Below are 14,146 nucleotides of genomic sequence, written 5' to 3'. Positions count from 1 at the left end.
GGGATAAATGCATCTGTAAGCTGATATGTCAAACGCCATCAACCCCCAAAGAAGAAGGGAGGAGGACAGCACTACTGTGGTAGTGGAGCAGTGTGTTTGCAGACATAGCTGCTGCTGAAGAAGCGGACTGAACCTAGAGAAGAGACAGAAGCTAAAGTATTGATCCCGTCAAGTTAGTGTGGATCTGATACCAATATTAACATCTGTGTCACTTCTATTGATGCTTGTATTGATCCGCCCAGTCTCAGTTGAAGCAGCAATGAGTTCAGTACAGTATCTGAGAGAGTTCATCAAGGAGAGACTAACTGCTGTTTATGAAGAAATCTTCTCAGAGGTTCAAAAAACCATCATCCAGTATGAGGAGGAGATCAACCGTCTACGCAGACAGGATATCAACCGGAAACCTGACAGAAACTCACACATCATAGGTATGGACATGTTTTTAACAATGTGCTGTTGAAGCTGAGATTCTTCAGTATGATTAGCTTTACTAGAATATGTTAAACTGGGTATCCTTTGCTCATCCCAATCGGTCGCAGCAGATGGCCCGGCCCCTCCCTGAGCCTGGTTCTGCCGGCGGTTTCTTCCTGTTAAAAGAGAGTTTTTCCTTCCTACTGTCGCCAAAGTGCTCACTCAAAGGGGGTCATATGATTGTTGGGTTTTTCTCTGTATTTGTTATTGTAGAATCCACTGTACAATATAAAGTGCCTTGAGGCGACTGTTGTTGTGATTTGGCGCTATATAAATAAATAAATTGAATTTATCAGTGCTGTAGTTCAATGTTCAGTGATGGACTATGTTGAACTGGTGCAGGTCGATGGTCACTGATAGGTTAGGTTTTAATACATTTTAATTCATTTATTTATTTAAATTTTTTCTCTAACAGATTCCAATGTTGAGTACATCAGGCATTAGTGTTTTAGATCATCTGTAAACACTGAGATTGTGCAGTAAAATATAGTTAGATGTCAGCGGAATACACATTTAACAAGTTGTTAACAGCCTTCTCTGAAGTTGAAGTGAAGTTTCATTTAAAAAAGGATTTTACACACTGTAACAGGGCAGCCCTTAGCGGCTGGAAACACAGTGAGACAGACCAAGGCAAGCGTAGTGGAACAAAGTATTTATTTGCTATATGGCTCTCCTTACAACAATTAACTTGTCGAGCTTCTGCACAGCACAAAAAAAAATCCACCCTCTAATGACAACTGGCAGCCTTAAATATGTTCAGCTGTCACAGACTTAACCATTATTCCACTCTCAGGTCAATTCTTAAATCCCAACCTTCCACCACAGTACACAATATATCAATAAGAATAAATAAATACATAAATACATTTTCACATTTACATATTAATAAATATTTCACACTTTAATGTTACCCCAAACCCAATATTATAAAAACCCAGAAACCCAAGCACAAAAAGATTCACCACACTCTCTTTACCAATGGTCTCTCCCGGAACCTTTAAATGGTGTCTGGACCCCAGGGGAAACATTTGCCCAAACACCTTGAAGAGGACACAGGCAAGAAAGGTGAGTAATCATTAACTTACAAACACTTATTTGCACCACTTTTATCCCTAGATTTCACACACACATTTGCCTTAGTTTTCCTTATTGGTAAACCTTAATCACAATCTCAATCACCATTCTTCTCTCCTGACAGTAGTGATGGCCAAATGAAGCTTTCCGAAGCACTGAATCTTGTATTGAAAACCGGTTCATTACTCGAAGCTTTTCAACACAGTCCTCTCCGGTGACATCTGGTGGTGAAAATTTTGAAGAGCAGCTTGAATCTGCAAAATAAAACGGACTGCTCAATTATCACTGCTCACTCAAGAGTGGAGTTCTCTCTGATATTGGGCCACCGTTCCGTTGCTTTGAACATGTAATTGGTTTTGTTTTCTCGATTGGGGGGCTGAAAAAAATGTAATGCGTATTTGCGTAATACATTTTGATCAATAAACTTTCCCTATTTAAACATGCACTATGGTGGCCTTTCTTTGCTCATAACTCCTTGATGTTGGTAAATACAATAAGTGAGCAATATATATAATATACATATGATAATGCACAGCACATTATGGAGTATGCCCCTGCTGTGAAGTCCTGCCTCCATCTACTTGTCGTTTAATCACTGGACAGCTGGACAGGTTCATACAAAATATTAGATTAGGCCAATTGTCCTATACATATTTTTGACCTAGGGGTGGGATTGATTGTGAACTGGAAAGGGAAAATGCTTAGGAAGCTGAGTAGGGCTGCATCGTCACTGATTTGTAGAATCATTTTGATTCGATACAGGATCCGATTCAATTTGATTGGAATCTGGAAAGTTTTGCCTCAGTCAGAAATATTACAAGTCTGATCATTTAACAGTATATATCCATAATTTCGTATCTATTAAAAGAAAGCTGACACATGTGAGACTCAATTAGAGATGTAAACAGAGAGTTATGAAACCTGCAGCTGCAGAAGCCAGCGAAAAAAAAAGAGGCAAACACAGCGCGGACCCGCCGACACATCAAAATCTGACTCTGACGCGTCGGGTCCGCGCTCTGTGTTCACGTTTGTATGCAGAATCCGTAAACCTGCTCCCAGTTACTGTTTTAGCTGCATGGTGTTTGACGACATGTTGTGAGGTTTAACCTGAGATGCTGGCGTTTCAGGCATAATAACGTTAATTTACAAATCGACACGGGATTTTAATGAATCAATATCACTTTATTCAATTTAGCATGGATTGTAATCAGAAAGGCGATAATCAAAACCCACCCCTAATCAAGAACTTGCAAAGTAAAAACATGATCAATGTAAGGTAGCCCTTTTGTTATTTACAGTTAACAAGAGGATTAGTGTTACTGTGCGCTGGCTGAGTCTGTTTCTTTTCTTAGAAATAGTTTCTCCTGCCCTGGAGAAAATCCACTTGCATGGAACAGAAGAGGCTGTGGAGTGCAGGAACTACACTGCAAGTTGGTAGATATGCAGGTATTCCTGGGTCCTGCAGACTATCACCTAAAAACAATAAACAAAATGATTTTCTAAACTGTAGCAATGTCATGTACGTATAGTGTCAAATACATTTTTGTAGTCTTCATCAGCTTTAATTCACATGGAAGTGTTCCTAAAGTCATATGCTGTAATGATATTTACATTATGAAAACATGATTTTGGACATTTCAAGTTTTTCACTTCGGCAGATAAAATGAATTGAGCAAAATCAACTCAAAATATTCCCACACGCCAGAACGTCCTCTCTTCCTCGCTGGCTCCATATCTGTCAGTGGAATGATCACCTCGTCGCTATCTGTCACCATCAACACACTCCACGAATCCCGTGGATGATTCACTTCCTTATATCTGTTTGAATCAGGTACCGAAGCAGTTACGTGCGTAATGAAGCTTCGGACGTCACTGGTCACGTGACTTTTGCCAAACGAAGCAAGCCTCGACACAGTGCTTCTGAACCAGTGTGTTTTTTTCGACACAAGCTCCGGAGCGTCAGCTTCAAGCGGGCCATCACTACCTGACAGACAACCACCACATTCCTTGACGAGGAACAGCTGTGCAGGATCTGAAACAAGGCCACCAACTGACCCTAAAATTCCCAATAAATAGTCAACAAATATTTAAACTTCTTGTGTGCAAATCCATGCTTAAAGTGCAATGCTCATAAATTGCTTGATAAGGTGCTTTTAATAAAGTGAAAGGTGTGCTCTAAAGTGCTATACAGACAATACAATATAAATAAATACAGTAAGGGAGTCCTCTTCCTTACACACACTGATGTTTTCATGGTGGTCACATTGCATTTTAGTTTGGTGAACTTTGTGTCTTTGCTCACAGTGAGGATCCTTGCTGTGAGTGTGCACAACTATTTCCCTGAGCATGCGTGTGCGTGGGGCTCGTAATGGGTCATATGATAGGCTGATCACCATTTCTTGGTTTTTGATTCATGCTTTTAAAAATATTAGTTTTTATATCACTGTTATGTTCCCCTGAGGGTTCTAGGTGGTGAGGGGGAAGTAACAAAAAGTGTCCGGGTGAGGAAAAAGAGTTAAGGAGGCAAACGGGTTAAATTAAACAGTTTTATTAAAGTAGCTCAACTAAAAGAGCCGCTATCACCATTTAAGAAAACAAACAAAACTCAGGCGTTGGTCAATAAAGTAAAACATAAGCCAAAAAGAAAGAGCAGCTCACTAGCTGCAAACCACAATAACACAGCTCACTAGCGGCAAACACCACAAACTCTCAGCTCACTAGCTGTAACCACTCACATGGCACTCTGGCCCAGAGCTCACCTTTCCCTGGGGTTAAATACCTTTAATTACTGATGAGAGTCAGCTGTGTAAAAGGGAAAGGTGGCACCTCAAGCAGAAGCGATTGAAGGACACTCCCACACAGGCACCTTCAGGAGGAGGCCCTGCTAGGGCCGTAACAATCACTAAATATAAAAAATATATAGTTTTTGTATCACACAATAGTGATTATTGTTCTTGTGTTTCTTTATTCCTCAAGACCTCCCAAAACAACATGACTGTAAGGAAGAGGAGGATCTGGATGAGCAGCAGGTCTGTAACCAGGAGAGTGGTATATGGTATATTAGTGGTATATGTGAGCAACAGGCTCACTATGTAGAGACCTGCTAATGGTTCAGACCAGTAAATATTTTCTCAAATGTTTGTTTTACTATCATCTTTTCCCCTTTGTGCATTCAGATGCCCTACAGCAGCATGCTTTTGAGGAAGAGGAGGTTCTTACAGACCAGCAGGTCTGTAACCAGGAGAGGAACTCCAGTCTGAACCAGGAGAAACCAGAGAATCCACAGATTAAAGAGGAAAAGGACAAACTTGGCAGCAGTCAGAAGGGAGAGCAGCTTGGGCTGAAGCAGGAGGCTGAAGGCATTATTGTCTGGACTGATAAAAAGCAGCTCAGACTGCTGGAGACCATCTGGAAACCTGTGATAAAGTTACACAGAATAGGTATGTAAAACTATGTTGATTTAATAAAAGTGAATATAACTCACAGACAGCTCAGTGGACCAGTGGTTAGCACTGTTGCCTCACAGCAACAAGGTCCTGAGTTTGACTCTACCAAGTAGCCAAGCCTTTCTGTGTGGAGTTTGCATGTTCTCCCCTTGTTCACTATCCAGAGACATACGAACAGCCGGGTTAGGTTAGTTGGTGATTTTAAATTGCTCATAGGTGTGAATATGAGTGTGAATAGTTGTCTGTGTTTCTGTGTTGACCCTCCGACAGACTGATGAACTGTCAGAGAATTGAAGGTCAAAAAGTAATAAGCAACATGAATGAATCTCTTCAGCCTGATTTCTTGTTCTTTATTTAAACACATTTCCACCATTAACCTGTGCAAAACGGTGAAAATTAGTACGTAAAAATTCACCAGAATGAAAGACGTGAAACATCTGGGTTTCAAATTTCCACTCACTGGTCAGACAAAATCTACACAGAGACACAAAGTCAACAACACAAGTTTCATTTTGTTCTGTTATCAGTTTAAGTTAAAGAATTATGTTTCCTCTGCAGCATGGAAATGGTAAATTTGAACAGTTTACAGGTCTGGGTAATATGAATAAATATTTCTATTCTGTTTTGGAAAATATGGAATTCAGAGTTTCTAAAGTTAAATTTGTTAGACAAGAAGAGTGTTTTCATGGTATTTCAAGCACAGCCAAAACGTTTACTACTGTGTAAGAGAGCTCTTCCCCAGCATGCCTTCTTGTAACTGCGGCCAATTCAGACATCCACATTCATTTAACAAAAAACAACATCTATTTATTTTATATATCAAAGACATAAGAAGCTGAACTTTGAAATTTGCTAATAAGAGTGTCAGAACTAAACATTTGCATCAGTGCCCAAATAATTTGTCACGTTTGTAGACTTTAATTTTAGTGGTATATGTGAGCAACAGGCTCACTATGTAGAGACCTGCTAATGGTTCAGACCAGTAAATATTTTCTCAAATGTTTGTTTTACTATCATCTTTTCCCCTTTGTGCATTCAGATGCCCTACAGCAGCATGCTTTTGAGGAAGAGGAGGTTCTTACAGACCAGCAGGTCTGTAACCAGGAGAGGAACTCCAGTCTGAACCAGGAGAAACCAGAGAATCCACAGATTAAAGAGGAAAAGGAGGAACTTGGCAGCAGTCAGAAGGGAGAGCAGCTTGGGCTGAAGCAGGAGGCTGATACCTTCATGGTGACACCCGCTTATGAGGAAAGTGCCTACAGTAAACCAGAACCAAACAGTGAGCAGCTCCTTTCTCACAGCTCTCCTGAAGCAGAGACCCGAGATAATGAAAAAAGTCAGCATGTGGTCTCAGGAACTACTAGAAATACAGAGCTGAATGAGAGACGTCACAGTCAAAGAGTAGACAACCTTCCTGTGTCATCGAGTAAAAGTAGAACGGACACAAAGAACAAGTCTGTACAATGTGAAGTGTGTGGAAAAACTTTACAGGATGAATACAATATGATTACACATCTAAGAGTTCACACAGGTGAAAAGCCGTATTCCTGTAGCACCTGTGGGAAAAGATTTGCTGACTTATCAACATTCAAAAAACACAAGAGAATTCACAAAGGTGAGAAGCCGTATTCTTGTGGCACCTGTGGGAAAACATTTGCTACTTCATTAGAAGTCAAAAAACACACGAAAAGTCACACAGGTGAGAAGCCGTACCCTTGTAGTACCTGTGGGAAAAGATTTGCTACCTTATCAAAGGTCAAAACACACACGAGAATTCACACAGGTGAGAAGCCGTATTCCTGTAGCACCTGTGGGAAAAGATTTGCTACCTCATCAACATTCAAAACACACACGAGAATTCACACAGGTGAGAAGCCGTATTCCTGTAGCACCTGTGGGAAAAGATTTGCTGACTTATCAACATTGAAAAAACACAAGAGAATTCACACAGGTGAGAAACCGTATTCTTGTAGCACCTGTGGGAAAAGTTTTGCTGACTTATCAACATTCAAAACACACACGAGAATTCACACAGGTGAGAAGCCATATTCTTGTAGCACCTGTGAGAAAAGATTTGCTTCCTCATCAACATTCAAAAGACACATGAGAATTCACACAGGTGAGAAGCCGTATTCTTGTAGCACCTGTGAGAAAAGATTTGCTTCCTCATCAACATTCAAAAGACACATGAGAATTCACACAGGTGAAAAGCTGTATTCTTGTAGCACCTGTGAGAAAAGATTTGCTACCTCATCAACATTCAAAACACACATGAGAATTCACACAGGTGAAAAGCCGCATTCTTGTAGCACCTGTGGGAAAAGATTTGCTTCCTCATCAACATTCAAAAGACACATGAGAATTCACACAGGTGAAAAGCCGTATTCTTGTAGCACCTGTGAGAAAAGATTTGCTACCTCATCAACATTCAAAACACACATGAGAATTCACACAGGTGAATTCTCCTATCTCCCCTTCTCTGAAGATAACCGTATTGTGAAGAAGCAGCATAGCTTGAACTAAGTTGTCACATGCAACGTGGGGTTTTTTCTTTCCTTTTTTTTTTTTTTTTTTTTTTTTTCTTTCCTGCTTCCTCTCTCGGCCACATTGTTTATGCTGTGGTTGACAGGACAACCAACTGCTGGACATCCAGGAGGATGTTAAAATTCAACATATCTCTCCTGACAGCTTGTAACGTTGCAGAAAGGAGACTTTTGGTTTTTTTCAATGTGTTGGTGACTGCATAAAACACAAGTTAAGAGAATAAAAGGATATGGTTTAGTTAGCAATCATTTTTGCAAGCTATAATTTTATAGTTAGCTAATTTAGTTGGCTAATTTACCAGCCACATAAGCCCTGGGAGTTTTTGTGTTTCAATAACATTAAAATCAAATGAAGGTTCCTCCATTATTCAAATTCCTACTGATGCTAAATAAAGTTGACCCTGATGGATAAATTCCATGGCTGTTCCCTTTCATGAGTGAGTGATATTGGTTTTTGGTGTCTTCTCCCTGTCGTATGATGAGGGTAGAGCTGTACATTTTAGTTAGAACATGGTTTATCATATTTAGGTTGAAACTAACTTGCTAAATTCATGTGAACTTCTAACTCCACTGAACTTGGTGAAGTCCTTATTGTAACACCTCTGAGAACAGCTGCACATTGAAAGACCGTTTTTAACTCTCAGAGGTGCCTCAGTTGCTTTGACTGTGGGGACTGAAGGAGCATCTGGATCTGGAAACTTCAAACAACATCAAACAAACAACTTCAGACAGGACAACAAATCTTTCAGCCAGGTATTGCCCCTTGGTAGCATAAGAAAGAATGCAGCTTTAAGACACTTCTGTGTCAGCTTCACTATTAAAAACCTAAAACACATCCATCTTTAATACGATCTATTATTGTTACCGATATAACGTCTGAAGCAAGAGAATCACTTACATTTTAAATGAAGCAAATGTGAAAATCAACCATAAATTAAATTATATAATAAAACAGTATCTAAAAAGAGCTTCTTGCATTATTTTAATAGTCAAGATCAGCGCCTCTTAAAACTTAGAAAGAAAAATCTAAGACCAAACCACATCAACACAGACAAATTCAGCGTTTATTCTGATCTCAGTGCAGCTCCTACAAGCAAATATAACGTTTTCAATCCAGCTGCTGATTAAACTGAATAAAACTTGTCATAATAAAACTTTTTGCAAAGCACTTGACAGCAGTCAGACACTTTTCTTTTTCCCTGCCATGTTTTCTTTACAGCCCAGGTTTTACTGCTCAGGAAAAACAACTCTAAGGGGAAGCCTTTGTTACTCAGTGAGAAGTCAAGACTAGGGTTATTTTTTAAGCTCATTTAAAATACCTGCTGTACAGGCTATAAAAAAAATGTACATTTATGATCACTATATCAACAAACATGCACAGAAATACACAATAAAAACATAACACTCAATAAAACAGCTGAAACAGCTAAAGCTGAAAGCCAGTCAGAGTAAACTGATTTCTAACAGAGTCTTAAAATGATCAGACACCTGTTATGTTAATCGGGGAGGTTATCCTAAAGATTAGTGGCAGCCACCAAAAAGACTCTGCCACCATGTTCACGAGATACTAGACATATTTCTTTGGCTGAATGTGATTGTGCTGCTGATTTTTGCTGGATGTTTCACAGATGTGCTGAGCAGGCTCACTTTGACTTAAGCTACCACTGTACTGATTCTTTGGTAAGTGTTGTGTTTCCAGGTGCTGAATTGTACTATATGCTGTTTAGCCAACAGAAAGCTGAATTTCATTTAAAATACACTTAATGACAAAAGATACTTGACTGTTGATTTGGTTTACCATTAATAATCCTGGAAGTTAGACGACCTCTGGAAGGTGGACTAGCTTTAGATGAAAACCATACTCAGGTCTCTCCACTTATGCTTATTTTTAACAGTGGACGTCTTTCAGGATCTTTCTCCACCAACCAACATGGAATCTACTGCCTTCATCAGATGCTGCTCTCCGCATAGTTTCATTTGCCTTTCATGATAAAAGTGACCACTCCATGAGAACCATGAAATACTCTTCAGCGTGTGACACAAATTTCCCTCTTGAATTCACAATGTGTAGTTTCATAAGCATTATATGTCTAAATGATGCAACACAGATACTCATTTTTTCTTGAGCCACAAGCATGTCTGCAAGAAAAATGTCATCTTACCTTTCTCTCGTTGAGCAGGCATTTCAACTCTACTAAGTTAGGAAAATAAGTGAAAAAGACCAAACAATTGATCCAGGGCAGGCAAAGACTCTTCCATGCTCACGAACAAGAGAGTGTAAGGTGAAGATAAGGGTTATTTGAAATCAGCAAAGCTTCCAGAAGAGCTTGTGGAAGATAGACTGAGAGAGAAAGAAGGGAGAATAATTTCTGATCATTCTTTTTCATGTCCACAGGCCTCAACATCCAGGGAGAAACCCATGACAGCACGGAGGACTCATGCACGGCCCTGAAGCTTTACAGGAAGTTCCTGGAACTGTTTCAGGAAGGAGAGAATCATTACGGGACGAAGGTCTGACACAGTCTGACTTACACTTCAGCTGCCATCTTGTTTTTAAAAATGGCTGCCCTCCAGGAAAAGTAACATACCTGTATTTAGTCAAAGGAGCTTGCAAAGAAAAGCGTCTGGACTTCTTTAAGTTGCTTGAAGACGTTTCACCTCTCATCCGAGAAGCTTCTTCAGTTCTAAGGTCAAATGGTGGAGAGTCCCAGATATAAACCTAGTGGGACTAACCCCCCACAGAGGGACAAAAGGACCCCCTGATGATCCTCTAAATGCCTGAGCCAAGGTGTGAAACTGGGTGTGGGTCCCAATCAGCCAGAGTTTCGGGTGAGTTCATTGTGAAACCTGGCCCCACCTTATCATGCGAATTCCTGAGATCAGATGGCCCAGGATGTGAGTGGGTGTTGGATATTCACAGACGTGGACTACAGCTTTCTTGGCTGCTGCCTCAAAGCACATTGTGCGCTTTCTATCTTGCGTGCTGCACATTATCGTTTATTATTTAGTAAGTACTGATATCTACTGCTAGCTAGTTTATTGTGATGGTGCTTTTTTTTTTATTATGTTGCTCTTTGTTGTTTGCTTTCTCTTCTGTTTTTTCTCTCCATACAGGTGACCCAGGTGTTTTTTTTTTTGTTTGTTTGGTTTTTTTTTTCTTTCTTCCCCCCGTCTCTTCTCCCCTTTGGTTTTCTTTCTCTCCCTCTCTTTCTTTCATTCTTTCTCCCTGTCCTATCCCCCAGTCATGTCTGTCCCTTTTGTAGCAACTGAAAATAAAATAAATTCATAATTATAATAAAGGTCAATCAAATGGACCAATATGGCAAGGCCATGATGATCCACTTGGTAAAATAAATCTGCTTGGCATCTTTCTTGGCCTTAAGACAACAATTCTGATGGCTATAGATCCAAACGGGACAAAAAATAAATAAATAAATAAAAAAGGATGTGAGTGGGCGTTAACGCATCTGGGAAGGGATCTCAAAACTGGATTATAGATGGCAGAGAGTTGGTGTCGTAAACCCCCGCCTCTGTTCAAAGATGGTCGCTCACAGTGGACATAGATGGCTTCTTTCACTCCTCTTTCAAACCATCTGTCCTCTCTGTCCAAACTGTGAACATTGGCATCCTCGAAAGAGTGTCCTTTATCCTTAAGATGCAGATGGACTGCTGAGTCTTGTCCTGTGGAGGTGGCTCTTCTATGTTGTGCCATGCGCTTGTGAAGTGGCTGTTTGGTCTCTCCAATGAAGAGGTCTCGGCATTCCTCGTTGCACTGTACAGCATACACCACATTGTACACTCATATGTTTTGGCGTTTTGTCTCTCGGGTGAACCAGTTTTTGTCTGAGCGTGTTGCTGGGTCTGAAATGCACCAGGATGTCATGCTTGGAGAAAACTCTCCTGAGTTTTTCTGATACACCGGCTACAACGTCTTTGTGATGGACCGAGCAGTGAAGGAAACTTAGGCACAGGTTAAAGTCCAAAAAATGATTTTTTATTTAACCCAAAAAACATAATTGGTTAACTCATGCAAAAAGAATCAAAATCTTGGGCCCATAAAAAGAGGTCAAACTAACAAAACTCTACTCAAAGTTAACAACACAACTGATAACTCAAACAAACTGACCTAACTTAATGAGACAAAGGGGAAACTTAAATAGTGGCTGATCAGCCCACAAAAACAGGAAAAGGGGTAAAACACACAAAACCTAACTAAACCAAACATAATGAACTCCAATTCCCCCCCATGGTCCTGAGTTATGGCGTGAACCAATTTGTAGCCTTCCTTTAAAGCTCGCTCTGCCCCTTTTCCACCTCTTGGCTCCTTAATCAAGGGACTGGAACAGCTGCAACTAAGGTAACTCAGAAAACAAAAGATTAATCATACATAACAGTGTAAACTAAAATGTGTGCACTTATTTTAGAATGCAGCGTTATGTGGATATATTAATTAACTAAACCAAAACCAGTTATTTATTGTCCTGTAAATAAATTCCTATATTTAAAGAAAGAAATGTGAATGCAATGTTACTTATAAGCCTCTACACTAACATGGTGGGTATTACCACTGTGTGGCTGTAAGTGCAGCCATCACAGTCTTCAAGTAACTTAAAGAAGTCCAGACGCTTTTCTTTGCAAGCTCCTTTGACTACGATGACCTGGATGACTGAGAACCTTCACAGACATACCTGTATTTAGTTTGTTTGCACAACCAAAAAGCAAAAACTCAGAAGACCTTTAAGACCTTTAAATAATGCATATTTAGGACCTCTGAAATTCAACATCCTCTAGTGTCTCAGAAAATGTTTTCCTTGCTGCTTTAACACAGCCTCACCTGTGATCTGATAAATGTTAAGATTCAGTTCAACCTTTGTCCCATTTATCCACATTATATTTCATAGATATGCACAATAAAACAAATTGTTTTTATTAAACAGACAAATTTTATACATAGTACATATAATTTGCAAATTGACAGAAATCCATGAGAATTAATTGTCAAAGTTGCCATTAAAGTCAAGCATCAATCTTTGCTCATATTTTTGTTATTGTACTTTTATGTTTAGCTGTGACTAACTGAACACATTTGTGTCCTGCTTTGAATGAAAGGGTCCATTTCTCATTTTAATCATCTTTTCAGTCAGGTCCCAATTAGGCATTCTTTAATTGTTAATAGGTAAATATGAGGGTTGGGATCAAAATGTTGTGCTCCCTCTCTGTCTCTCCATTTCTGCTCTTCAGAAATAATACTGATCTTTTATGGAACAGCAAAACTGAGATGAACTTTTCTTTTTTAATATCCTCACACAGATCGACCCATAATTGAAATTGGAGCGATTTTCGTCTACTTCGTTTTTTTTTCTTCTCTCAGTCAAAACATAACCACGATATTCAAATATCAAAATGCAGCTGTTAGTGTGACCTTGTCGGTGTCAGACTCCAGTAAGACACAGCCTCACACAGCCTGCAGAAAATAACGAGCAATTCGCGCAGTTACTTTGCTACACTGCTCTCGTGCTCTGGGGGGCTTGTAGATGTCTGGGGCCTTGATCTCCTCCATTCCTGCTTCATGTCCTGGGGGGCAGGGCTCCCCACACCTACTATTAGACAGTTACACGGAGAACCCTTGTGAATATATGGATCTACACGCACACAGGTGTGTGTTGTCGGACTTGTGTGCTGCTCAGTAACATTCAATATTTATTATTTACTGTTACTTGTGGTTATGTTGGTTGTTGCTGTGGATGCGGATGTGCTCATGTGTAAGCCGCTGCTTTGCGCTGCGTTTGGCTGGGAATTGTTGAAATTAAATATTTACATCTTCGTATATGAATCACATGAATTAGCGCACTGTGCATCACCCCAAGGAAATTTCTACTTACTAAATCTGGACCTGGATATCAGCTTCACACCAGCCATTCGTAGTGTTATAAGTCTACTTCACGATCTTCTGAAGAGTCCTGAGTGTTTGGTGACTTCTGACTGACTTTTAAGTTTAAACAATACTCTGGCACGGAAAAGGTTACAACTTTCTTTGGACTTTTATACCCCTGAAAAAATGCTTCCTCTCTCTCACAGAATCTGTTGATTTCGGAGCCTTGAACTGGTTCAAAGGCCTTGACTGTCTTACTCGCCACATATTGACAACAATATTCGTACTGATTTATTTTAGTATTATTGTCGATATTACAATATTTCTGAGACTGTAATAGCTCGTTTTTAAGCCTCCCAGTTATCAGTATTGTGATCACACTATTGCTTTAATATTATTGAGACTACACAACACATTCATCCCTGACCTCTACATATCCAGCTGAACAGGATTACTATACTCTGTGTAGATTTACACATTCTTTCGTGGAACATTGAAATAACTGTGTTGTGTAGTTTTTTAACATATCTCCTGGATCATTACTAACTGTATGTTTAGTTTTACTTGTAGAGTTGTTGGTAAGACCAGACAAGGAGTTCAAACAATTTCATTTTATGGTTCCCAAAACAAAACAAGCCGAAAAACAATGAAAATAATGACATAAACCTTTAAAAACAACTGTAAGAGTGAACGGTAAGAGTGTGCATATTATCCAGCAGAGGGCACCATTATATCAAAAA

At 39.7% G+C, this 14,146-nt stretch overlaps 1 protein-coding gene across 1 annotated transcript; it reads left to right on the top strand.

The window, feature by feature from the left end:
- On the top strand, nucleotides 1-7,907 carry LOC146645223 (uncharacterized). The gene is made up of 4 exons (XM_085394367.1): nucleotides 1-428; nucleotides 4,522-4,590; nucleotides 4,623-4,985; nucleotides 6,031-7,907. The coding sequence occupies exons 1-4, from the start codon at nucleotides 221-223 to the stop codon at nucleotides 7,512-7,514; spliced, it is 2,124 nt and encodes a 707-aa protein (XP_085250493.1). The 5' UTR covers nucleotides 1-220; the 3' UTR covers nucleotides 7,515-7,907.
- Nucleotides 7,908-14,146: the final 6,239 nt, after the last annotated feature.

Source organism: Rhamphochromis longiceps, linkage group LG20, assembly GCF_057381845.1.
Source record: "Rhamphochromis longiceps isolate RC_006_pf linkage group LG20, R_longiceps_female_GT1.1, whole genome shotgun sequence".
Classification (NCBI taxonomy): Eukaryota; Metazoa; Chordata; class Actinopteri; order Cichliformes; family Cichlidae; genus Rhamphochromis; species Rhamphochromis longiceps.
Note: the sequence above shows the minus strand (reverse complement) of the source record. Positions and strands in the feature narration are given on the sequence as shown.